General features: G+C 51.4%; 1 protein-coding gene across 2 annotated transcripts in view; it reads left to right on the top strand.

Annotated features, from left to right (window-relative positions):
* LOC147101614 (allograft inflammatory factor 1-like) overlaps positions 1-24984 on the top strand; it is a 50271-nt gene extending 25287 nt beyond the window's left edge. The window contains exons 4-6 of one of the 2 annotated variants that reach the window (XM_085965318.1): positions 1827-1868; positions 8104-8266; positions 22479-22628. In XM_085965318.1, coding sequence (XP_085821444.1) covers positions 1827-1868; positions 8104-8266; positions 22479-22488 — 215 coding nt within the window. In that variant the 3' untranslated portion in view covers positions 22489-22628. The other variant, XM_085965317.1, reaches the window with a different exon arrangement.
* Positions 24985-25203: the final 219 nt, after the last annotated feature.

The following is a 25203-nucleotide window of genomic DNA, read 5'->3' on the forward strand; positions in this document are numbered from 1 at the left end:
TGGTGAAAGGGAATATCTGAGCCCTTTGATTCAGCAGCCTGAATGTTTGCATGATAAAAAAGCTTAGACCTGCAATTCACTGACACAATGAGCTCCCTCTCTTACAAGCAAAGTCTGTGGCTATTTTGTTTTTCTCCTCCCTCCCTCCCTCCCGCTTGCTCTCTCTCTCTCTCTCTCACACACACACACACACACACACACACAGACAGACACAGACAAACACACACACAGAAACAGATACACACACGTGCACACAGACAGACAGACAGACACACACACACAGACAGAGAGACACACACAGACAGAGACACACACAGACAGAGACATAGACACAGAAACAGATACACACACGTGCACACAGATAGACACACACACAGACACACACAGACAGAGACACACACAGACACTGACACACACACACACAGACATACACACACACACACACTCAGAGAGGCCTTGTCCCTAACCCATAAGCAGGTGATTTCATGGTCAGCAGGTCAGCGAGCGAGACGTCTAACAGAGGGAGAGGGTGTGGGGGGGTGTTTTGTCCAAAGGGGAAGTGTTCTGAGAGAGTTTGGAAAGGAAATGTTTGTGCTCTCAGTACGGTGCTGGCTTGTTAACGGTGACTGTCGAGGGTCTGGCGGAGGTGGGGCTGTTTGTAATTTGATTGTGAAATTAGGCTGCGATTCCGGTCCAGACTGCCCCGACTCTCGGTGTAAGACATGTCCTTCACTCTTCTTTACCATAGTCTTCCCACATGTCCTTGACGCCACAGTTTCCTGCATTAAGGTTTGCCGATATGGAACACCCTGGTTCGCACAGACACACACACAGAGTGGGGGGTGTGATCCATTCCCTAGCCCTTGCCCAGTGTCCCTCAGCCCACTGTTACAATGTGCGGACGAGGTGCCAATCTCGGCATGCTCCACAATATGGGCGTCGCTGGCAAGGCCGGCATTTAATGCCCGGCCCCACCTGCCCTTCAGAAGGTGGTGCCGACGAGGCTCCTCCGTGAACCGCTGCAGTCTGTGTGGTGAATGCTTCATCACAAAGACCACCTATTTCCACCTCCGTAACATCGCCCATCTCCGCCCCTTGCCTCAGCTCATCCGCTGCTGAAACCCTCATCCATGCCTCCGTTACCTCTAGACTGGACTATTCCAACGCACTCCTGGCCGACCTCCCATCTTGAGGTCATTCAAAACTCGGCTGCCCGTGTCCTAACTCGCACCAAGTCCCGTTCACCCATCTCCCTTGTGCACGCTGACCTACACTGGCTCCCGGTCCGGCAACACCACGATTTTAAAATTCTCATTCTTGTTGTCAAATCCCTCCATGGCCCCTGCCCCCTCCCTATCTCTGTAACCTCCTCCAGCCCCACAACTCTCTGAGATCTCTGCGCTCCTCTAATTCTGGCCTCTTGTGCATCCCTGATTTTAATCGCTCCACCATTGGTGGCCGTGCCTTCAGCTGCCTAAACCTCTCCGCCTCTCTCTCCTCCTTTAAGATGCTCCTTAAAACCTATTTCTTTGAACCAAGCCTTTGATCACCTGCCCCAATATCTCCTTATGTGGCTCGGTGTCAAATTTTGTTTGATAATCGCTCCTGTGAAACACCTTGGGACGTTTTACTACGTTAAAGGCGCGGTATAAATACAAGCTGTTGTTGATGATTATTTCAATGATTCAAGACTCATTCCGTTCCGAGTTCAGTCCTTTTACAGAACGCTGTAAACCCACAATCAGTTCATTGGTGATTATGTTGTTGTTGTCCTTGGTGTTTGAGTACGTCGAGATTTGTCTTATCTTATTTATCTCTTCTTCCAGAGAAGTACGTGGAATTTGATCTCAACGACCAAGGTGACATTGGTGAGTCCCGGGATATAACATGCACAGAGCGACCCGATAAGCTCGTTATCGGAGATTGACGTAACATTGAGTGTAATGTGACTATTCCTCCTGCCGGTGCTGCTCCTGTCGTTCACTGTTTCAATTACAGTTTCAACCTGAAACAGTAATCCGAGTTAGTCTTTTCCATTCCACTCGGCATCATCCCTCTATAAACTCTCCCCTCGTTCACCTCCTTTCGAGGATAACAACAACAACATCTTGCATTTATATAGCGCCTTTAACGTAGTAAAACGTTCCAAGGCGCTGCACAGGAGCGTTATCGACAAACAATTTGACACCGAGTCACATAAGGAGATATTAGGACAGGTGACCAAAAGTTCCGTCAAAGAGGTAGGTTTTAAGGAGCGTCGTAAAGGAGGAGAGAGCTGTAGAGAGTTGGAGCGGTTTAGGGAGGGAATTCCAGAGCTTAGGGCCCAGGCAACTGAAGGCACGGCCACCAATGGTGGGGTAATGGAAATCAGGGATGCGCCAGAGGCCAGAATTGGAGGAGCGCAGAGTTCTAAGATGGTTGTAGGAGGTTACAGAGATAGGGAGGGGTGTAAGGCTGGAGGAGGTTACAGAGATAGGGAAGGTTGTCGGGCTGGGGGAGGTTACAGGGATAGGGAAGGTTGTAGGGCTGGGGGAGGTTACAGAGATGGGGAGGGGTGTAGGGTTGGAGGAGGTTACAGAGATAGGGAAGGTTGTAGGGCTGGGGGAGGTTACAGGGATAGGGAAGGTTGTCGGGCTGGAGGAGGTTACAGGGATAGGGAAGGTTGTAGGGCTGGAGGAGGTTACAGAGATGGGGAGGGGTGTAGGGCAGGAGGAGGTTACAGAGGTAGGGAGGGGTGTAGGGCTGGAGGAGGTTACAGGGATAGGGAGGGGTGTAGGGCTGGAGGAGGTTACAGAGATAGGGAGGGGTGTGTGGCTGGAGGAGGTTACAGGGATAGGGAGGGTTGTGGGGCTGGAGGGGGTTACAGGGATAGGGAGGGGTGTAGGGACTGGAGGAGGTTACAGGGATAGGGAGGGGTGTAGGGCTGGAGGAGGTTACAGAGATGGGGAAGGGTGTAGGGCTGGAGGAGGTTACAGGGATAGGGAGAGGTGTGGGGCTGGAGGAGGTTACAGAGATGGGGAAGGGTGTAGGGCTGGAGGAGGTTACAGAGATAGGGAGGGGTGTAGGGCTGGAGGAGGTTACAGAGATAGGGAAGGTTGTCGGGCTGGAGGAGGTTACAGGGATAGGGAAGGTTGTCGGGCTGGAGGAGGTTACAGAGATAGGGAAGGTTGTCGGGCTGGAGGAGGTTACAGGGATAGGGAATGTTGTCGGGCTGGAGGAGGTTACAGGGATAGGGAAGGTTGTCGGGCTGGAGGAGGTTACAGGGATAGGGAAAGTTGTCGGGCTGGAGGAGGTTACAGAGATGGGGAGGGGTGTAGAGCTGGAGGAGGTTACAGAGATGGGGAGGGGTGTAGGGCTGGAGGAGGTTACAGAGATGGGGAGGGGTGTAGGGCTGGAGGAGGTTACAGAGATGGGGAGGGGTGTAGGGCTGGAGGAGGTTATAGAGATAGGGAGGGGTGTAGGGCTGGAGGAGGTTACAGGGATAGGGAGGGGTGTGGGGCTGGAGGGGGTTACTGGGATAGGGAGGGGTGTGGGGCTGGAGGAGGTTACAGGGATAGGGAGGGTTGTGGGGCTGGAGGGGGTTACAGGGATAGGGAGGGGTGTGGGGCTGGAGGGGGTTACAGGGATAGGGAGAGGTGTGGGGCTGGAGGAGGTTACAGGGATAGGGAAGGTTGTCGGGCTGGAGGAGGTTACAGGGATAGGGAAGGTTGTCGGGCTGGAGGAGGTTACAGAGATAGGGAAGGTTGTAGGGCTGGAGGAGGTTACAGGGATAGGGAAGGTTGTCGGGCTGGAGGAGGTTACAGGGATAGGGAAAGTTGTCGGGCTGGAGGAGGTTACAGAGATGGGGAGGGGTGTAGAGCTGGAGGAGGTTACAGAGATGGGGAGGGGTGTAGGGCTGGAGGAGGTTACAGAGATGGGGAGGGGTGTAGGGCTGGAGGAGGTTACAGAGATGGGGAGGGGTGTAGGGCTGGAGGAGGTTATAGAGATAGGGAGGGGTGTAGGGCTGGAGGAGGTTACAGGGATAGGGAGGGGTGTGGGGCTGGAGGGGGTTACTGGGATAGGGAGGGGTGTGGGGCTGGAGGAGGTTACAGGGATAGGGAGGGTTGTGGGGCTGGAGGGGGTTACAGGGATAGGGAGGGGTGTGGGGCTGGAGGGGGTTACAGGGATAGGGAGAGGTGTGGGGCTGGAGGAGGTTACAGGGATAGGGAAGGTTGTCGGGCTGGAGGAGGTTACAGGGATAGGGAAGGTTGTCGGGCTGGAGGAGGTTACAGAGATAGGGAAGGTTGTAGGGCTGGAGGAGGTTACAGGGATAGGGAAGGTTGTCGGGCTGGAGGAGGTTACAGAGGTAGGGAAGGTTGTAGGGCTGGAGGAGGTTACAGGGATAGGGAGAGGTGTGGGGCTGGAGGAGGTTACAGAGATGGGGAAGGGTGTAGGGCTGGAGGAGGTTACAGAGATAGGGAGGGGTGTAGGGCTGGAGGAGGTTACAGAGATAGGGAAGGTTGTCGGGCTGGAGGAGGTTACAGGGATAGGGAAGGTTGTCGGGCTGGAGGAGGTTACAGAGATAGGGAAGGTTGTAGGGCTGGAGGAGGTTACAGGGATAGGGAAGGTTGTTGGGCTGGAGGAGGTTACAGAGGTAGGGAGGGGTGTAGGGCTGGAGGAGGTTACAGAGATGGGGAGGGGTGTAGGGCTGGAGGAGGTTACAGAGATAGGGAGGGGTGTAGGGGCTGGAGGTGGTTCCAGAGATGGGGAAGGGTGTAGGGACTGGAGGAAGTTCCAGAGATGGGGAGGGACGAGGCCAAGTCTCAGTTTCTCATAATTCCCACTGACGGTAGGACCCTCCTCGAGGCCTTTCTCTGCATTGCTTCCGAGGTTTGGATGTAGGGTAGTGGAAATCTGGAACACTCTCGCCTAAAAAGCTGTTGAGGCTGGGGGTCAGTTGAAAATGTCAAAACTGAGATCGATAGATGTTTTATTGGGTATTCAGGGATATGGAGCAAAGGCGGGTAAATGGAGTTGAGATACAGATCAGCCATGATCTAATTGAATGGCGGAACAGGCTCGAGGGGCTGAATGGTCTCCTCCTGTTCCTGTGTTCCTTCCTATATCTTCCTTGTGCTGGCAGTGACCACACCTGGAGTACTGTGCACAGTTTTGGTCTCCATACCTAAGGAAGGATATACTCACCTTAGAGACTGTGCAACGAAGGTTGATTAGAGTGATCCCTGTGATGCGAGGGCTGTCCTATGAAGAGAGTTTGAGTAGATTGGGCCTATACTCTCTGGAGTTTAGAAGAATGAGAGGTGATCTCACTGAAACATCTAAAATTCTTAGAGGGCTTGACGGTAGATGCTGGAAGGATGTTTCCCCTGGCTGGGGAGTCTAGAACCAGGGGTCACAGTCTCAGAATAAGGGGTCGGCCATTTAGGACTGAGATGAGGAGGAATTTCTTCACTCAGAGGATGGTGAATCTTAGGAATTCTCTGCCCCAGAGGGCTGTGGAGGCTCAGTCGTTGAGTATATTCAAGGCTGAGAGCGATAGATTTTTGGACTCTAGGGGAATCGAGGGATATGGGGATCGGGCGGGAAAGTGGAGTTGAGGTTGAAGATCAGCCATGATCTTACTGAATGGCGGAGCAGACTCGAAGGGCCGACTCCTGCTCCAAGCTCCTAGTTCCTATGTTCTTGTGTTCTTAACTGAACACCGTACTGAAGGAGCAGTACCCTGACCAGAGCCCTGTACAGCTCTGATTCCTAGTGTATTAACAATTCATCACTGGTAGCCTTTAACCTCACCCTCTGTCGCCCACTGCAGCCTGTTCATGTAACGTTCCCTGCTTGTTATTTTAATTATAGAATCATAGAATGTCGCAGCAGGGACAGGGGCCATACGGCCCATCGTGCCGTGGTAGAGCTCTCCAATTATTCTCACTCCCCCAGCTCTTTCCCCACAGCCCTGCAAATGTGTCTGTTCAAATATTTATCCAATTCCCTTTTGAAAGTTACTATTGAATCTGCTTCCACCGCCCTTTCAGGCAGCGGATTCCAGATCGCAACAACTTGCTGCGTAAAAACAATTCTCCACATCTCCCCTCTGGTTCTTTTGCCAATTACCTTCAATCTGTGTGCTCTGGTCACCGACCCTCCTGCCACTGGAAACATTTTCTCCTTATTTACTCTATCAAAACCCCTCATAATTTTGAACGCCTCTATTAAATCTCCCCTTAACCTTCTCTGCTCTGTAAACAGGTTTGCAATTGTGTTTAGGGAGCAGGCAGAAAAACATCGCACAGACTCGTTACCGAAAAAAATGACCCCCCCCAAAGCTTGTTATACGGGCAGGGCCAAAATAATCAAATGCAGTTTCCCAATTATTTTTTAAAATTCACTCTGGGGATGTGGGCGTCGCTGGCACGGCCGGCATTTATTGGCCGTCCCTAGTTGCCCTCGAGAAGGTGGTGGTGAGCCACCTCCTTCTTGAACTGCTGCAGTCCGTGTGGTGAAGGTGCTCCCATAGTGCTGTGAGGGAGGGAGTTCCAGGATTTTGACCCAGCGACGATGAATAAATAATTTTCGGCTCTTACTCACCGGCTCTTGCTCATCTGGTTCCAATATGTTGGCAAAAGGTTTGTGCTTAGTCACAACAGTGACTCGGAGACAACTGTGGAAAGGAACGCACGCGTTGGAAGTGTCTGAGTTTGGACAGCTGCGGTTCGTTCACCGCCCCTCTGTAATGAGCAAGGTAATTCGGCCCATCTTAGCTCCCCCGTCCAGAGAGAGCCCCGCTCCCCATCTCAACATCCAACTCTGTCTTAAATGACTGCAGGGTTTTGACTCAGAGTCCATTGCATGTGTTGATTACCTGGTGGGGGGGGGGGGGGGGGGCGATTTGCACTCCCTTTGCCTGGTGGTAATGGCCTCAAAGTGGGATCGGTCGCCTTACTGCCCCATTATTTCAAGGTTATGATGAAGGGGTTCGATAGGGTAGACGTAGATAAGATGTTTCCACTTGTGGGGGAGACCAGAACTAGGGGCCATAAATATAAGATAATCACTAATAAATCCAATAGGAAATTCAGGAGAAACTTCCTTTACCCAGAGAGTGGTGAGAATGTGGAACCCACTACCTCAAGGAATGGTTGAGGCGAATAGTATAGATGCGTTTAAGGGGAAGATCAATAAACACACGAGCGAAATATAGAAACATAGAAGATAGGAGCAGGAGTAGGCCATTCGGCCCCTCGAGCCTGTTCCGCCATTTAATGAGATCATGGCTGATCATCCAAATTCAATACCCTGATAGAAACATAGAGGAATGGAATAGAGGGAGAAAGGAATAGAGGGATTTGTTGTTAAGGAGAGATGAAATAGGGTGGGGGAGGAGGCTGGTGTGGAGCATAAACACCGGCATTGGCCAGTTGGGTTGAATGGCCTGTTTCTGTGCCGTAGACTCTGTGTAACCCCCGGCGATGTGGCTGGCGCCATTTTGAAAGAGGTCTGCCATTGGGTGTCCAAAGCTCCAGCCTGTTATGGGCGACGCGCCCCTTTTAATATGGAAATCGGGGTCCTATGACGTGAACTCCGAGCAGTTCCATGGGTGACGGAACCGAAGAGGCTCGGACAATGGTAAGCATCGAATTGGCCTGTTCCTCTGGGGCCCGCGTAAATAATCTGGGCCGCTGTCACCCTGTGACTGACCCCCTCCCCCCACCACGTGACCGACCCCCTCCCCCACCCCGTGACCCTCCCCCACTCCGTGACCGACCCCCTCCCCCCACTCCGTGACTGACACCCTCCCCCCACCCCGTGACCAACCCCCCTCTCCCCCACTCTGTGAATGCGACACCCCACCCTAAGAGTTAAAATAGACCCCAAAGAGAGATCAGTACTAGGAATGGTCTCCAGGTCGGGAGTGGAGGTCAAATCTCTAGCATCAGTTGGATTGGGGGCGGGAGTGGGGGTGACCATGGGTGTCAATGGAAGGGTGCACTCCTGACCACCCCCCGTCTGGACTTCTCTTTGTGAGGTTTGCCAGTGACGTGCGCTATGAAGATTTAATGATTGTTTTCCTCTGCCCCCCACCCCCCCCCCCCCGCCACCATTCAGACTTGATGAGCCTGAAGCAGATGCTGGAGAGACTGGGGGTTCCAAAGACCCACCTGGAGGTGAAGAAGATGATTGCTGAGGTAACCGGCGGCAGCAGTAAGACCATCTCTTACCGTGACTTCGTCACCATGATGCTGGGCAAGCGCTCCGCCGTGCTCAGATTGTGAGTATTGGCCCCCCTCAAACTCTCGGCTCTCTCCGCCAGTGCCAGTTTGGCTCTCTCCGCCAGTGCCAGTTTGGCTCTCCCTGTGCCAGTGCTGTTAAGTCTGTGTGTTATAGTGAGAATTACTACACAGACCACAAGAGTAAATTCAACAGGTCTTTACTGGTTGGAGGTCAGACTATACTGAATACAATATTATTACACTGTGCTTATATACCGGTGTGGTCACCACCGGTATTACGTATACAGCAGCCAAAGAAAGTAGTACCTTTCTTAAGGTGGACCAGGCTTAAGTTCTCTTAAGGTAGAACAGGTTACATACACCACAATCCTCCCTTTTTAGCTTAACAGTCATATCCCCAAATAAACATAACATATATACATATATAACTTCAGGTATAACAGTTCAAAGGTTCAGTCTCTCAGGAGGCTTTCTGATTCGGCTTGGATAACGCCTTTCAGTGGTCTCTGATTCTTGTTGTTGAGGTGCCTCCTCTAGTTGGTTGCCAATGTATTGGGTGTCATCATCATCAAATACATTCTCGGCCGAGGTAGATGCTTCAGGTTCATGAACGTCTTCCACAGCTGTCTCTGTCACAACCATGGGTTCGACCCTTGCTCTCGACTCTACCAGTTGATCCGCATGACGCCTTATCACATTAGGACCAATATCTACGGTGTACATCAGAGGTCCTTGTCTGGCCCGGATTGTTCCGGACTGCCATTTGTCGTTTCCATAGCCCCTTGCCATCACTGGTTGTCCTACATCGAAAGTTCGAGTGGTCTTGCTGTTAATATGCCGAAACTGTTTGTTTTCCACTTCCCTCCTCACATTTGGTTTTAACAAGTCCAACTTGGACCGCAACCTCCTGTTATAAAACATCATAGCAGGACTTTGGTTAGTCACGGCATGATCGGCGTTTCTATATGACATCAGGAACTTATCGACCTTGTGTTGCAGCGGAATCTGATCATCATTCATGGCCTTAATAGCCGTTTTGAATGTCTGGACAAATCTTTCAGCCAACCCGTTTGTCGCCGGATGATATGGGGCAGAGGTATAGGCCTAGAAATTCAGTTGCCTTAGCGCCGCTTTTGAGGCGCTAGAGGGACTAGCGCCAGAGTTATGGCCAGTTTAAAAATTCCCTGGGGCCCTAAATCGGCGTTGCACCGGTAGCGCTGCGCCGGCACCGATGACGTCATCGGTGTGCGCAGCGTCCCGGTTGCCATGTCGACGGGCCCTAGCGCCGAAATTCAGTTGCGGCCGCCTCGCCCGTGGCAGCCGCAACTAAGACTCTGGCAACAGAGTCTTGCATGAGTTTGCGCCGGCGCATTAAAGGCCCCACGGCGGCCGGCCGCTTTCCCGCCGGCCGCCTGCCCGCAGCTCCCTCCCCGGACTTCTCCCCCCCACCCCCCGGAACAGATGCAAGCCCGGCACTTGTCCGAGGTGCCGGGCTCATTTTTAGACAGATTTGCGCGGGCCGCGGCCGGGTGCAGGCAGCTCCTCCTTAACGGAAGGAGGAGGCCTGCACTTCCCGAGCCTGCCGCACCGCATCGGGTGCCGCAGCGCCGGAATTGCGGCGCGAAACGGCAGTTAGCGCCGATTTACCGCCGCAAAGACCCTTCAGTAGCGCCGGCAGCCGTTTGGGCGCGGCCCTGCTGAATTTTTGGCGCGCGCAGGGGGACTTAGCGCCGGCACTAACTTCCGGCGCTAAAGCCCTGGCTAAGCCAAAACCCAATTTCTAGGCCATAATGTTTAACTCCATTCTTCTTTAAGAATTGTTGGAATTCTTCCGATACAAACTGTGGTCCATTGTCCGAACAGATCTGTTCTGGCAATCCGTTCCTTGCGAATATTGTTCTTAACACCGCAATTGTCTTTTCTGAAGTAGTGGTATTCATCTTGATGACTTCTGGCCATTTGGAATGTGCGTCCACCGCGATTAGGAACATGGAGTCCATGAATGGACCAGCAAAGTCAATGTGTACGCGTTGCCATGGGGCTGAAGGCCATTCCCATGGGTGTAGCGGTGCTATCGGAGGTGCATTTTGCACTTTTTGACACCCAGCGCAGCTTTTCGTTAACTCCTCAATCTGTTGGTCAATACCCGGCCACCATACGTAAGCCCTAGCAAGACTTTTCATTTTAACTCCCCCCAGATGACCTTCATGTAGTTCTTTTAAAACTCTTTCCCTTAACTTGGGAGGAATAATCACTCTTGTCCCGTACATCAAAGTACCATGGCAGACGGACAGCTGGTCTCGCCTTGCCGAGAATGCCAGTAACAGAGGATCACCCCGTGTTGGCCATCCTTTCACTGTCACCTCGTAGACTCTGGACAGTGTCGGGTCGTTCCTGGTTTCTCTTTCAATACTTGCGTTGGTGACAGGTAAACACTCGATAATGGTTGAATGAAATAACTCAACAGGGTTAACTTTCGTCGTGTCTTCATCTTCAGGTAGTGGCAGGCGCGACAGGCCATCAGCATTGCCATGCTGTTTCGTACCTTTGAATTCTATCTGATATTGATGTGCCCCTAAGAAAAGAGACCATCTCTGGAGACGCTGTGCTGTCATCACCGAAACACCCTTCTTAGGGTTAAAAATGGACACCAACGGTTGATGGTCCGTCAGAAGTGTGAATTTTTGGCCCTGTAAGTAATGATTAAACTTCTTCACTCCCCATACAAGGCTAAGGGCCTCCCTATCGATCTGCGCATAGTTGCGCTCAGCGGAGGTCAATGATCTGGATGCAAACGCGACTGGCCTTTCCGTGCCATTTGGCAATTTATGTGAGAGTACTGCCCCAATACCATATGGAGAAGCATCACAAGCCAACCGAATAGGCAGTGTCGGGTTGAAGTGAGCCAACACTTCCTCTGAGGTGATCAATTCTTTGCTTTTGCGAAATGCCTTCTTACAGTTTTCGCCCCAGTCCCATGGTACCCCTTTCTGTAAAAGAGCGTTCAACGGATGCAGCACCGTGGATAGATTTGGCAGAAATTTATGGTAATAGTTAATTAATCCTAGAAACGACCTCAACTGAGAGACATTCTCCGGAGCGGGAGCCTTTACAACTGCCGCTATCTTGTCAGGAGACTTATGAAGCCCCTCCCGGTCAATGACATGACCACAGTACGAGATCCGCTTCTGGAAAAACTCACATTTCTGCTGATTTACTCTAAGTCCATACTCTTTCAGTCTGTTGAGCACCAGTTCCAAGTTAGCGAGATGCTGTTCATCACCATCACCTGTGATCAGAATGTCGTCCAGGTAACATTGTGTGCCTGGAATTCCCTGTAATACCTGCTCCATGGCCCTCTGCCAAATTGCTGGAGCCGATGCCACACCAAAAACCAGCCTATTGTACCGGTACAACCCTCGATGCGTGTTGATCGTGAGGTATTGGCGTGACTCTTCTTCAACCTCCATCTGCAAGTACGCCTGCGCCAGGTCTATCTTAGTGAAGTGTTTCCCGCCAGACAGTGAAGCGAAAATATCCTCAATCCGTGGAAGCGGATACTGCACCGTGTGAAGCACCAGATTAACGGTGATCTTGAAATCTCCACAGATGCGAACCTTCCCTGGATCTCCTGGCTTATTGTTCGCAGGACGTTTCATAACGGGAACAATGGGCGTAGCCCACTCACTCCAATCTACTTTAGACAGCACCCCTGAACGTTCTAGTGCTTCCAGCTCCGCTTCAACCGCAGGTCGTATTGCATAGGGTACCGGTCTGGCTTTAAAAAATTTTGGTTGTGCATGTTCATCAATCTTGATGTTTGCCGTAATTCCTCTCAGTGTTCCCAGTCCCGGCTGGAACACCTCTTTAGCCTCATCCAATATTCTGGACAATCGTTTAGGTTTGACAGCTGTTTCCCCGGAATCTACCGTTAGTGCTTTCAAGGAGTGCCAGTCCATATTCATTTTCCTAATCCACTCCCATCCTAGTAGTGGTGGACCTCCTTCAGGTAGCACATATAAGTCCATTACTTGGCTTCCTTCGCCCTTGTGGACCACTTCTACCTCTATTTTTCCGATGGGGTACACTCTTTGCCCCGTGTACGTTTTCAATATAATCTCCGTATCCTGTAAGGGAATATGTTGGAATAACCTTCTGTAATCTTTCTTATTCATGACCGTCAATGCCGATCCAGTGTCCAATTCCATTTTTACTTGGACTCCTGCTATCTTAAGAGTGACCCAAATTGTCTGGAGGTCTGTATCCTTACCAACGTTGTGGATTCTTAAGCTATCCAGTTCATTACTGCTAGCGTCTGAATCTGACTTCTGTTCGGTCAAACTGTTCTTTGTCACCTTGTGTACCTTTGCATATTTTCCTTGCGGTGACTTTTTATTGCTGGTCTTCTTTCCTGACCGGCATACTTTAGCTATGTGGCCAAGCCTGCCACACGTTCTGCATTCTTGGTTTTTAAACAAACACTGGTTCTGATCGTGCGTTGTCTTTCCACAACGATAACATTTGACAGAACTCAAACCCAATTTGTTTGTACCGAGTTCCGGTGGCCGTAGCTGCATTACTGCCGTGCCTCTCGCTGCGGCCTCGTGTGCTGCTGCCATAGTGACCGCCTTCTCGAGAGACAGCTCATTCTCCTCGAGCAGTCGCCTTTGCGTATCCTGTTTAAATAAACCACACACAAATCTATCTCGAAGTGCCTCTGTCAGTCCCGTTCCAAACTGACAATATTTTGCTAGCTTACGTAATTCCATCAAATATTCAGCATTGCTTTCATTTTGCAGCTGTCTTCTATCGTAAAATTTAAATCGTTCCGCTAGCATCAGCGGCGTGGGGCTAAGATGATTTTTTTAGGACAGTAACAATCTGTTCGAACGTCTTATCCGCCGGTTCATCTGGTGATAACAGGTGTTTCAATTGCCCGTATGTCTTCGCACCCATTAAGTTTAGTAATGTTAGTGCTTTATCTGTCTCAGGAATTTTATTCGCCTTACAATAGTTTTGTACGCGTTCTACATACATAGCCCAGTCTTCTATATCACTGTCGAAGGCATTAATGTTCCCATGTTTAGGCATCGTAGTAATTTATCGTATTTTTAATGTTATCTAAGATGGCAGCTTCCCGCTCTTGCCGTCGTCCTCCGCCCACAAAATGGCGTTTTTCCCGTGCTTGGCGGTCTTCACCCGTCCCCCGACGCTGTCTCCGCTTCACCGCGGCTCTCACGCCTTCAGTTTCCCCAGACGCTGCGCCTTTAGCCCGAATGCGGCCCTTATCTCCGGTCGCAATCGATGTCCCGCGCTGCGCCTCTCGCTCGAAAGCGGCCCGGCCCGTATCTCTGGTCGCGATCGACCTCACCGCCCTTATTCCTCCGTCTTCCCAGCCCCGTCTGTACAGCCAACGCGGTTGACTTTCTGTCGCGTCGCTGCCCGGCTTACCTACCACGAGGTAGTAGAAGAAGCTGACAGTCGCTGATGGAGGCTTCGATGTCAGGATGTCTTCTGCACTCCGTTTGCTCGATGCCTGCCGCTCGACGTGTCTTCCCGTAGGTGGTGAGGGTGGAAACCTCTCTTCGACGTCCTGTCTGTGGACGAAGTCACCGTGGAAATTACTGCAGCAGGGTAAGAATCGGACTCGTCGCCACTGCTAAGTCTGTGTGTTATAGTGAGAATTACTACACAGACCACAAGAGTAAATTCAACAGGTCTTTACTGGTTGGAGGTCGGACTATACTGAATACAATATTATTACACTGTGCTTATATACCGGTGTGGTCACCACCGGTATTACGTATACAGCAGCCAAAGAAAGTAGTACCTTTCTTAAGGTGGACCAGGCTTAAGTTCTCTTAAGGTGGAACAGGTTACATACACCACAAGTGCCGGTTTGGCTCTCCCTGTGCCAGTGCCAGTTTGGCTCTCCCTGTGCCAGTGCCAGTTTGGCTCTCTCCGCCAGTGCCAGTTTGACTCTCCCTGTGCCAGTGCCAGTTTGGCGCCCTCTGCTCAGTTTGGCTCAGTGACGAGCACTCTCTTCCGAGTGGCGGTTATGACGGGATCGATAACCCTTACGCTTCTGTCCTGCAGAGATTCTATTTTATTTTTAGTTTGAGATTTAATCTAATCTTCCTATTCATCCAATGGAGCCCTGGCCTTCAATTAATTCTTTCCCCCCCTTACTGTAATATATTCAACTTGTCCCCATTCCACCCCTTGTTAAACTATTTCCCATTGCTGCTCTACCCGTCTAGGTACCAAGTTTTCATTCCACTTCCTGTGCGTATCATCCCTTTTTATTTGGCTAGAGTTTACTTTCTTTTTTTCTAAGTACCCTTGACCTTTTTCTATTCTTACCCTGAACATAATTAGGTTTGGGTCACTGTTGCCCAACTCTTCTGACAGTTTTACACTTTGCTCTACCTCCGGATCCAGATCAGATACTTTCTTTTTTCCGATCCTTGTTGGAGGAGCAACGTAAGTTGACTTGCGGAATGCGGTCTGGCCACATTGGAAACATTCTCCCCTTTGCTCCATCCATTCAGATTTAGTTTTGCTTTCTCTCTTACCGGCCCCTCCCAAAATGTTTGACCTGTGAGTCACAGCACTTCATCTAATAATGCAATTAGGCTGGGGGCCGAGTGACAGCCAGCGCGATTCCACGCTTGCCTCATGTAAACACAGACTTGCTTCCCCGAGTTCGGCAATTTTTGTATAAATGGTCCTGGAGGTGATACAGAAAGAAAGAAACTGCATTTCTCTAGCGCCTTTCACAACCTCCGGATGCCCCAACGCGCTTTACAGCCGATGAGGTCGGTTTTTGAAGTGTGGTCACTGTTGTAATGTAGGAAATGCGGCAGCCAATTTGCGCACAGCAAGCTCCCACAAACAGCAATGTGACAATGACCGGACAATCTGTTTTTTTATAGTGATGTTGTTTGAGGGATAAATATTGGTCCCAGGACACCAGGGATAACTCCCCTGCTCTTCTTCCAAATAGTGCCGTGGGGATCATTTACATCCACCTGAGAGAGAGCAGACGGGGCCTCGGTTTCATGTCTCATCTGAAAGACGGCACCTCTGACAGTGCAGCACTCCCTCAGCACTGCACTGGAGTGTCAGCCTGCGTTATGGGGCTAAAGTCTTTGGATTTGGGACTTAAACCCATGACCTTCTGATTCCGAGGCGAGAGTGCTGCCCGCTGACCCCCGGTCCTACTAGCAGGCAGACTCCTCGTTGGAGAACGGTGATGCATTTGACCGCCGCATTGATCTGTATGTTGGGACCTTTTTAAACTTTTTCACGCTGCAGATTTGAGCAGCCTTGCCCTGTGGGACCCGCACAGTCTCCTGTGTTTAAAGAGGGAGGGTTGCTGCTTTTGAGAAGGGAACATTGCGCTTGGTTCTTGAAAGATCGAGCGTCACCTGCACGTGTAGGCGCGTTTGTGGCATTTTGTTTTGATAAGCAGAAGTTTGTGTACAGTTTTGATAATCTGGCAGGAGTGACGTTGCCCTTTTAAGTGTGACCTAGTTACCAGACTGTTTATGGCGGGGATTGTCTGTGTTTACACAGAGCAAGATTAAGTGTAGACAGCGGCTGAAAATTAGTTGATTCAACCCAGCTTCAGAGATGGGTTTGGTTAAATTCCAGAGGCAGGTGTTTGATTATTTGGAATTTTTGGATGAGAGGTTAAACCGAGGCCCCATCTGCTCTCTCAGGCAGATGTAAAAGATCCCGCGGCCACTATTGGAAGAAGAGCAGGGGAGTTCTCCCCGGTGTCCTGGGCCAATATTTATCCCTCAATCAACATCACTAAAACAGATCATCACATTGCTGTTTGTGGGAGCTTGGCTGCTGTGCAAATTGGCTGCCGCGTTTCCTACATTACAACAGTGACTACACTTCAAAAGTACTATTGTTTTAAGAACATAAGAAATAGGAGCAGGAGTCGGCCATTCGGCCCCTCGAGCCTGCTCCGCCATTCAATAAGATCACGGCTGATCTTCGACCTCAACTCTACTTTGCCACCCGATCCCCATAGCCCTTGATTCGCCTGGATTCCCAAAATCTATCGATCTCAGCCTTGAATATACTCAACGACTGAGCCTCCACAGTCCTCTGGGGTTGAGAATTCCAAAGATTCACAACCCTCTGAGTGAAGAAATTCCTCCTCATCTCAGTCTTAAATGGCCGACCCCTTATCCTGAGACCCCTGGTTCTAGACTCTCCAGCCAGGGGAAACAACCTCTCAGCATCTACCCTGTCAATCCCCTTCAGAATATTTCAATGAGATCACCTCACGTCAACCCAGTATTTAGAGACTATATTGTCGACCCCACTCATGGAGGACTGTCTGGAGTAGGGTTTGAACCCTTGACCTTCTGACTCAGAAGGTGGGAATGCTACCAACTGAGCCTCAGGCCCCCTCAAGCCCAGCCGTATAAACCATGGTGGGCGCCAAGCTCCTGTCTGGCAAGTGGATGCTGAATGAGTGACCCCTTGTGAGGTGCGTTTAATCGGACCACACCTGTGCTTTGTGCAATTGCCCTCCGTCCTTGAAGTTAAGAGAAATCATTGGGGAAGGTTTAGAAATTCTGAGTTGTGCAAACTGTTGGCAATTCTCTGCTTTTTCCGATATTTGTACAATTCAAACTAATCAGTGGTGTGTTCCAGTGAAGAGGGGAGCGAGGTGGCAATCCAGAGACGCTGATGATTCAGGGGTTCCTGTAGCACCAACACTGAGTGAGCTGAAGTGATGGGTATACACTGAGACAGGCAGCAGCCAACGGAACTGGTTTGGAGTTCGCCATCGGCTTTTGCATAAGGCGGCTTAAAGCACATTGAGAAATCTCTTGCAGCAGAGAACTGACGTGCGTTTTAACAAGAGCCCTGGGTGATCTGACGGTGCTTCAACATTACAGAACATTGCGTTAAGGGAGTGAGGCTGACTCCCTGCTGTCATTTAACACATCGCAGTGCCTCGATTTTAAAATTCTCATCCTTGTTTTCAAATCCCTCTAAGGCCCTCACCCCCCTCCCTATCTCTCTCTAATCTCCTCCAGCCCCGCACCCCCCCCCCCACCCCGAGATCTCCGCGCTCCTCCAATTCTAGCCTCTTGAGCCTCCCCGATGTTTCATCGCTCCACCATTGGCAGCCGTGCCTTCAGCTGCCTGGGCCCTAAGTTCTGGATTTCCCTCCCTAAACCTCTCCACCTCGCTCTCCTCTTTTAAGAGGCTCCCTAGCACTTACCTCTTTGGCCAAGCTTTTGGTCACCTGTCCTAAGTGGCTCGGTGTCAAATGTTGTTTGATAATCGCTCCTGTGAAGCGCCGCGGGACGTTTAACTACGTTAAAGGCGCGGTGTAAATGCAAGTTGCTGCTGTTGTTTGTTTGTGGGATCTTGCTGTCACATTTCCTACATTCCAACAGTGACTACACTTCAAAAGTATTGGCTGTAAAGCGCTTTGGGACGTCCTGGGGTGGTGGAAGGTGCTGGAGAAGTGCGAGTTCTCGCTTTTATATCTATTTATAAAAATGATGTCACTGAGCGCGACTGGATCCCAATTAAATGAGCTCATTCTCAAGATCTATATACTTCTGAACTAATTAAAAAAATAGCTAAACCTCTCCTTCCATTCCTGTGATTTATTTCATTGCACATTAAGCTAACATTTGAAGCTATTGTGATGGAGTACCTGACCTGTGGAGGGATCACAAGTTCAGACTCTGGTTCCATCTCCCAGATCGTTGTGTTCCTTTTTAATTAGTCGGTAAGAATCGATCAGCAGAGATTGCAACCCCACGGGAAGGCACGAATCAAATGTTTGATTTTGTATTGGCTTCATAGTCTAAATTTTTTACATAGAGTTTACTGCACAGAAACAGGCCATTCGTCCCAACTGGTCCGTGCCGGTGTTTATGCTCCACACCAGCCTCCTCCCACCCCTCTTCATCTCACTCTATCAACCTATCCTTTCTCCCTCACGTGTTTATCCAGCTTCCCCTTAAATGTATCGATACTATTCGCCTCAACCACTCCCTGTGGTGGCGAGTTCCACATTCTCGCCACTCTCTGGGTGAAGAAGTTTCTCCTGAATTCACTATTGGATTTATTGCTGACTATCTTATATTGACGGCCCCTAGATTTGGTCTCACCCTACGAGCAATGTTCCCGCTAAGCCGCGTGGCCGCGCAGTGGTCTGGAGGTCCCGCGCAGGCCGCTCACCGGCTTTTATACGGGAGAAACCGCGCCTGCGCGAAAATTTGAATGGGCTGCGCAGCCACTTAAAGGGACCGCGCACCAAAAAAAAATAAGAGGGAAGATTGCCTACAAGTGGAAACATCTTCTTTATGTCTACCCTATCATCCCCATCGTAATTTTAAAATTATGTTTCCAGAGATATATTTCTTAAGGCTAAAGAGATCAAGGGATATGGGGAGAAAGCAGGGACAGGGTACTGAATTTGGATGATCAGCCATGATCTCATTGAATGGTGGAGCAGGCTCGAGGGGCCGAATGGCCTACTCCTGCTCCTATCTTCTATGTTTCTAAAAACCTCTACTCGGTCACCTCTCAGTCTTCTCTTTTCCAGAGAGAAGAGCCCCAGCCTGTTCAGTCTTTCTAGTTAGGCATCACCTTTCAGTTCTGGTATCACCATTATAAATCTTTTCTCGCCCCTTCTCCAGTGCCTCTGTATCCTATTTTTGTAATATGGAGACCAGAGCTGTGCACAGTAACTCCGAGTGTGTGCTTAGACTAGAAAAAAACTTTAATCCCATCAGTCTGTTACTGTGCTCTTTAAGTGGGCAGCAGGCAAGTGGAAGGCATTTTAAAATTCCGGCTAGGTTTGCGGATGGTCCTTGGGATTTGGAGTATAAAGAGCAGTGAGTGAAAGTAGTGAAGAGAGGCTGGTCGCAGCAGCTTGCTGAACAGAGGGTGCACTATCTACCCCTCTCTCCCTTTCATTCTCGTTTGCCCACCTTAAACCTACACACGCTGCATTTAAATAGGAATGAAATTCCGACAGAACAGAGGAGGGATGAATGCCTTATTGTAGACTGATGCAGCACACTGCTTGTCAATTCATTTATTGTGAGGGGGCTGCATTGAGTGAGAGTGAGTGCTGGCCTTGGGGGCCATTCACAGGGCTAAGCCTGTGGTTGGATTTCAGCTCCAACTATAATGGGTGTCTCATCTGTTGCAGGGGCTTGAAAGCTTAATCAATCCACAGCACTCCAGACACAGCAGCTGAATCCTGTTTTAAACAGGTGATTGAAAGTCTGGAGATAGTTAGAGAGATCCCAGGACAGTGTGGTGGGATTCAGTGCACAGTGCGATCCCAGGCTCAGTGGGATTCTTTTCTCTAGAATGTCAGCCGGGGCTCAGTGGGCAGCCCTCTCTCTCGCCTCTGAGTCAGAAGGTTGTGGGTTCGAGTCCCACTCCAGAGACTTGAGCACAAAAAGCTAGGCTGACACTCCAGTGCAGTGCTGAGGAAGCGCAGCACTGTCGGAGGGGCAGTGCTGAGGGAGTGCCGCACTGTCGGAGGGGCAGTACTGAGGGAGTGCTGCACTGTCGGAGGGACAGTACTGAGTGAGTGCCACACTTGCGCAGGGGCAGTACTGAGGGAGCGCTGCACTGTCGGAGGGGCAGTACTGAGGGAGCGCTGCACTGTCAGAGGGGCAGTACTGAGGGAGCGCTGCACTGTCGGAGGGGCAGTACTGAGGGAGCGCCGTACTGTCGGAGGGGCAGTACTGAGGGAGCGCCGCACTGTTGCAGGGTCAGTACTGAGGGAGTGCTGCACTGTCGGAGGGGCAGTACTGAGGGAGCGCTGCACTGTCGGAGGAGCTGTCTTTCGGATGAGATGTTAAACTGAGGCCCCGTCTGCCCTCTCAGGTGGACATAAAAGATCCCATGGCACTATTTCCAGGAAGAGCAGGGGAGTTCTCCCCGGTGTCCTGGTCAATATTTATCTCTCAACCAACATAACAGAAACATATTATCTGGTCATTATCATCTTGTTGTTTGTGGGATCTTGCTGTTCACGGATTGGCTGCTGCGTTTCCTACATTACAACTGTGACTCCACTTCAAAAATACTTTATTGGCTGTAAAGCGCTTTAGGATGTCCAGTGGTCATGAAAGGTGCTATAGAAATGTACAGTGTGGTGGGATTCGGTGCACAGTGCGATCCCAGGACAGTGGGGTGGGATTCAGTGCACAGTGCGATCCCAGGACAGTGGGGTGGGAGTCAGTGCACAGTGCGATCCCAGGACAGTGGGTGGGATTCAGTGCACAGTGCGATCCCAGGACAGTGGGAGTCAGTGCACAGTGCGATCATAGGACAGTGGAGTGGGAGTCAGTGCACAGTGTGATCCCAGGACAGTGGGGTGGGGGTCAGTGCACAGTGCGATCCCAGGACAGTGGGGTGGGGGTCAGTGCACAGTGCGATCCCAGGACAGTGGGGTGGGGGTCAGTGCACAGTGCGATCCCAGGACAGTGGGGTGGGAGTCAGTGCACAGTGCGATCCCAGGACAGTGGGGTGGGAGTCAGTGCACAGTGCGATCCCAGGACAGTGGGGTGGGGGTCAGTGCACAGTGCGATCCCAGGACAGTGGGGTGGGAGTCAGTGCACAGTGCGATCCCAGGACAGTGGGGTGGGGGTCAGTGCACAGTGCGATCCCAGGACAGTGGGGTGGGAGTCAGTGCACAGTGCGATCCCAGGACAGTGGGGTGGGGGTCAGTGCATAGTGCGATCCCAGGACAGTGGGGTGGGGGTCAGTGCACAGTGCGATCCCAGGACAGTGGGGTGGGGGTCAGTGCACAGTGCGATCCCAGGACAGTGGGGTGGGAGTCAGTGCACAGTGCGATCCCAGGACAGTGGGGTGGGAGTCAGTGCACAGTGCGATCCCAGGACAGTGGGGTGGGGGTCAGTGCACAGTGCGATCCCAGGACAGTGGGGTGGGAGTCAGTGCACAGTGCGATCCCAGGACAGTGGGGTGGGGGTCAGTGCATAGTGCGATCCCAGGACAGTGGGGTGGGGGTCAGTGCACAGTGCGATCCCAGGACAGTGGGGTGGGGGTCAGTGCACAGTGCGATCCCAGGACAGTGGGGTGGGAGTCAGTGCACAGTGCGATCCCAGGACAGTGGGGTGGGAGTCAGTGCACAGTGCGATCCCAGGACAGTGGGGTGGGAGTCAGTGCACAGTGTGATCCCAGGACAGTGGGGTGGGAGTCAGTGCACAGTGTGATCCCAGGACAGTGGGGTGGGAGTCAGTGCACAGTGCGATCCCAGGACAGTGGGGTGGGAGTCAGTGCACAGTGCGATCCTAGGACAGTGGGGTGGGGGTCAGTGCACAGTGCGATCCCAGGACAGTGGGGTGGGAGTCAGTGCACAGTGCGATCCCAGGACAGTGGGGTGGGAGTCAGTGCACAGTGCGATCCCAGGACAGTGGGTGGGATTCAGTGCACAGTGCGATCCCAGGACAGTGGGGTGGGATTCAGTGCACAGTGCGATCCCAGGACAGTGGGGTGGGGGTCAGTGCACAGTGTGATCCCAGGACAGTGGGGTGGGGGTCAGTGCACAGTGCGATCCCAGGACAGTGGGGTGGGGGTCAGTGCACAGTGTGATCCCAGGACAGTGGGGTGGGATTCAGTGCATAGTGCGATCCCAGGACAGTGGGGTGGGAGTCAGTGCACAGTGCGATCCCAGGACAGTGGGGTGGGATTCAGTGCATAGTGCGATCCCAGGACAGTGGGGTGGGGGTCAGTGCACAGTGCGATCCCAGGACAGTGGGAGTCAGTGCACAGTGCGATCCCAGGACAGTGGGGTGGGGGTCAGTGCACAGTGCGATCCCAGGACAGTGGGGTGGGGGTCAGTGCACAGTGCGATCCCAGGACAGTGGGGTGGGGGTCAGTGCACAGTGTGATCCCAGGACAGTGGGGTGGGGGTCAGTGCACAGTGCGATCCCAGGACAGTGGGGTGGGAGTCAGTGCACAGTGCGATCCCAGGACAGTGGGTGGGGGTCAGTGCACAGTGCGATCCCAGGACAGTGGGGTGGGAGTCAGTGCACAGTGCGATCCCAGGACAGTGGGGTGGGAGTCAGTGCACAGTGCGATCCCAGGACAGTGGGGTGGGAGTCAGTGCATAGTGCGATCCCAGGACAGTGGGGTGGGAGTCAGTGCACAGTGCGATCCCAGGTGCCGTCTTTCAGATGAGACGTTAAACCGAGGCCCCGTCTGTTCTTTCAGGTGGACGTAAAAGATCCCACGGCCACTATTTTGAAGAAGAGCAGGGGAGTTCTCCCCGGTGTCCTGGGTCCAAGACAAGCTGGCGAAAATTTTATCTAAACCTATGACCACGAATAAAAGCTTTAAAATTCAAGCTAAAACGCATCTTTCTTTTTGCAGAATCATGATGTTTGAAGGAAAGAGTGATGGAAATGGTTCTAAACCCGTGGGACCTCCTGCCAAGAGAGACATCTCCAGCCTCCCGTGACCCGGGGCCGCTGGAGGGGGAGCTGGGAGTGTGTGTGGTACCTCTCGATGGTTTGTAAATAGCCCGGTCTCTGATGCTTCATCCCGCCCTTGTTGGGGGCGGGGGGGAATTGTGATTGCAGCAAACTGAATCCATTGCAGCCCCGGGCAATGCCCGGTGTGCTCACTATTTCTCGAATCTGTGCCACACCCTGAGAGTTCTCTGGTAAGGAGGCAGAGGTGCTCTTGCTCACCAGTCCAGTGTCGTCCAATGGAACTTGCTGAGTGGCGCCAGGTGCGGGTACCGTGACCCCATTTTAGCCTCGGGCACAAATTTCAGTAGAAAATACCTTTCGGCCTTGTCAGCCATGGCTCAGTGGGCAGCACACTCGCCTCTGAGCCAGAAGGTCGTGGGTTCAAGTCCCCACTCCAGAGACTTGAACCCATAATCCAAGCTGACACTCCCAGTTGCCAGTGCTGAGGGAGCGCTGCACTGTCGGAGGGGCAGGCTTTAGGATGAGACCTTAAACCGAGGCCCCGTCTGCCCTCTCAGGTGGACGTATAAGATCCCACGGCCACTGTTTCGAAGAAGAGCAGGGGAGTTATCCCGGTGTCCTGGTCCAATATTTATCCCTCAACCAACATGACTTAAAATAACAGTTTAGCTGGTCATTTATCTAATTGCTGTTTGTGGGATCTTGCTGTGCGCAAATTGGCTGCCGCGTTTCCTACATTACAACAGTGACTCCACTTCAAAAAAGTACTTCATTGGCTGTAAAACGCTTTGGGACGTCCTGAGGTTGTGAAAGGCGCTGGAGAAATGCAAGTTCTTTCTTATTTCTAATTGCAACCTCCCCCTCCTCCCACCCCGAGATCTCTGTGTTCCTCTAATTCTGGCCTCTTGAGCATCCCCGATTTTAATCGCTCTACCATTGGCGGCCGTGCCTTCAGTTGCCTGGGCCCCAAGCTCTGGAATTCCCTCCCTAAACCTCTCCGCCTCTCTCTCCTCCTTTTAAGATGCTCCTTAAAACCTCCCTCTTTGACCAAGCTTTTGGTCACCTGCCCTAATAGCTCCTTATGTGGCTCGGTGTCAAATTTTGTTTGATAATCGCTCCTGTGAAGCGCCTTGGGGTGTTTTATTATGCATGTGGCCATTTTCAAACTCCGGTTGGGAATTTCCGATTGAATTCAGCGGCCCCGCCATATTCTGTACCTCGATACGTTGCTGCTGGTTTGTGCGCGGCTAATGATGCCTGGCAGAAACAGGCCATTCGGCCCAACTGGGCAATGCCGGTGTTTATGCTCCACACCAGCCTCCTCCCACCCCTCTTCCTCTCACCCCATCAGCATATCCTTCTATTCCTTTCTCCCTCATCTGCTTATCCAGCTTCCCCTTAAATGTATCTGTACGAGTTGCCTCGACCACTCCCTGTGGTAGCGAGTTCCACATTCTCAGCACTCTCTGGGTAAAGAAGTTTCTCCTGAATTCCCTATTGGATTTATTAGTGACTGTCTTATATCGATGGCCCCTAGTTCTGGTCTCCCCCACAAGTGGAAACATCTTCTTTATGTCTACCCTATCAAACTCTTTCATAATCTTAAAGACCTCGATCAGGTCGCCCCTCAGCCTTCCCCTTTCTAGAGAAAAGAGCCCCAGCCTGTTCGATCTTTCCTGATCGTTCTTGACGTAAGAAAACTACGAGGCACTTGGTCTGAGTATTAAACAAGGCTTTAATCAACTGTTTTTCAACATGGAGATCTAGTTGTGTCCTTCACTAGTTCCTGTTAAAGAATGTCTTGAGCAAGCTGGGCCCATGCCCGAGTATTTATACTCTCCCTGGACAGCGCCACCAGCAGGCCGCCCAGTATCATTTCATAAATCATTTCCACATGAATGGCCAGATTCATGTCAGCTCTACCCTCTCAGTTCTGGTATCACCCTTGTAATTTTTGTTTGCTCCTTCTCCAGAGCCTCGATATCCTTTTTATAAGATTTGGTTCGGTTCAGCATGCTGTCAATCCCACTCCGTTTATCCCGCGCTGCCTTTCACACCTCTGATGTAAAATTTATTCCTATCTCTCCAACTCCATTGATTTTTGCGAAGGAAAATATTTCTTAACTACAGTATATATATGGTAGGCAACGGAAACCCTCGTGTAATGATTTCAAAGTTCCGTGCACCCGCGAATGGTTGGAAGGATGATTCATTTCACGGTTAAAAATAAAATAATCAGACTTTTGTACGTCTTCAGATGCGGAATAAACCACTTGTAAATGGCAGTGCGTCTCCCTCTGTTCATTTCAGGGGTGTACATTTCAAACAGTTGGTGCTAACGCTTTTCCTGTCTGGTTGACAGATGCAGGGTGAGCTGGCGTGTGTCTGTAATTGATGCTGAACTCGGCTTCAATATCAAAGTGTCAGCCATGGCTCAGTGGGCAGCACCCTCACCTCTCAGTCAGGAGGTTGTGGGTTCAAGACCCGCTCCAAAGACTTGAGCA

The sequence above is a fragment of the Somniosus microcephalus genome, chromosome 23, assembly GCF_052327205.1.
Source record: "Somniosus microcephalus isolate GS21.2 chromosome 23, FLI_Smic_1.0, whole genome shotgun sequence".
Classification (NCBI taxonomy): Eukaryota; Metazoa; Chordata; class Chondrichthyes; order Squaliformes; family Somniosidae; genus Somniosus; species Somniosus microcephalus.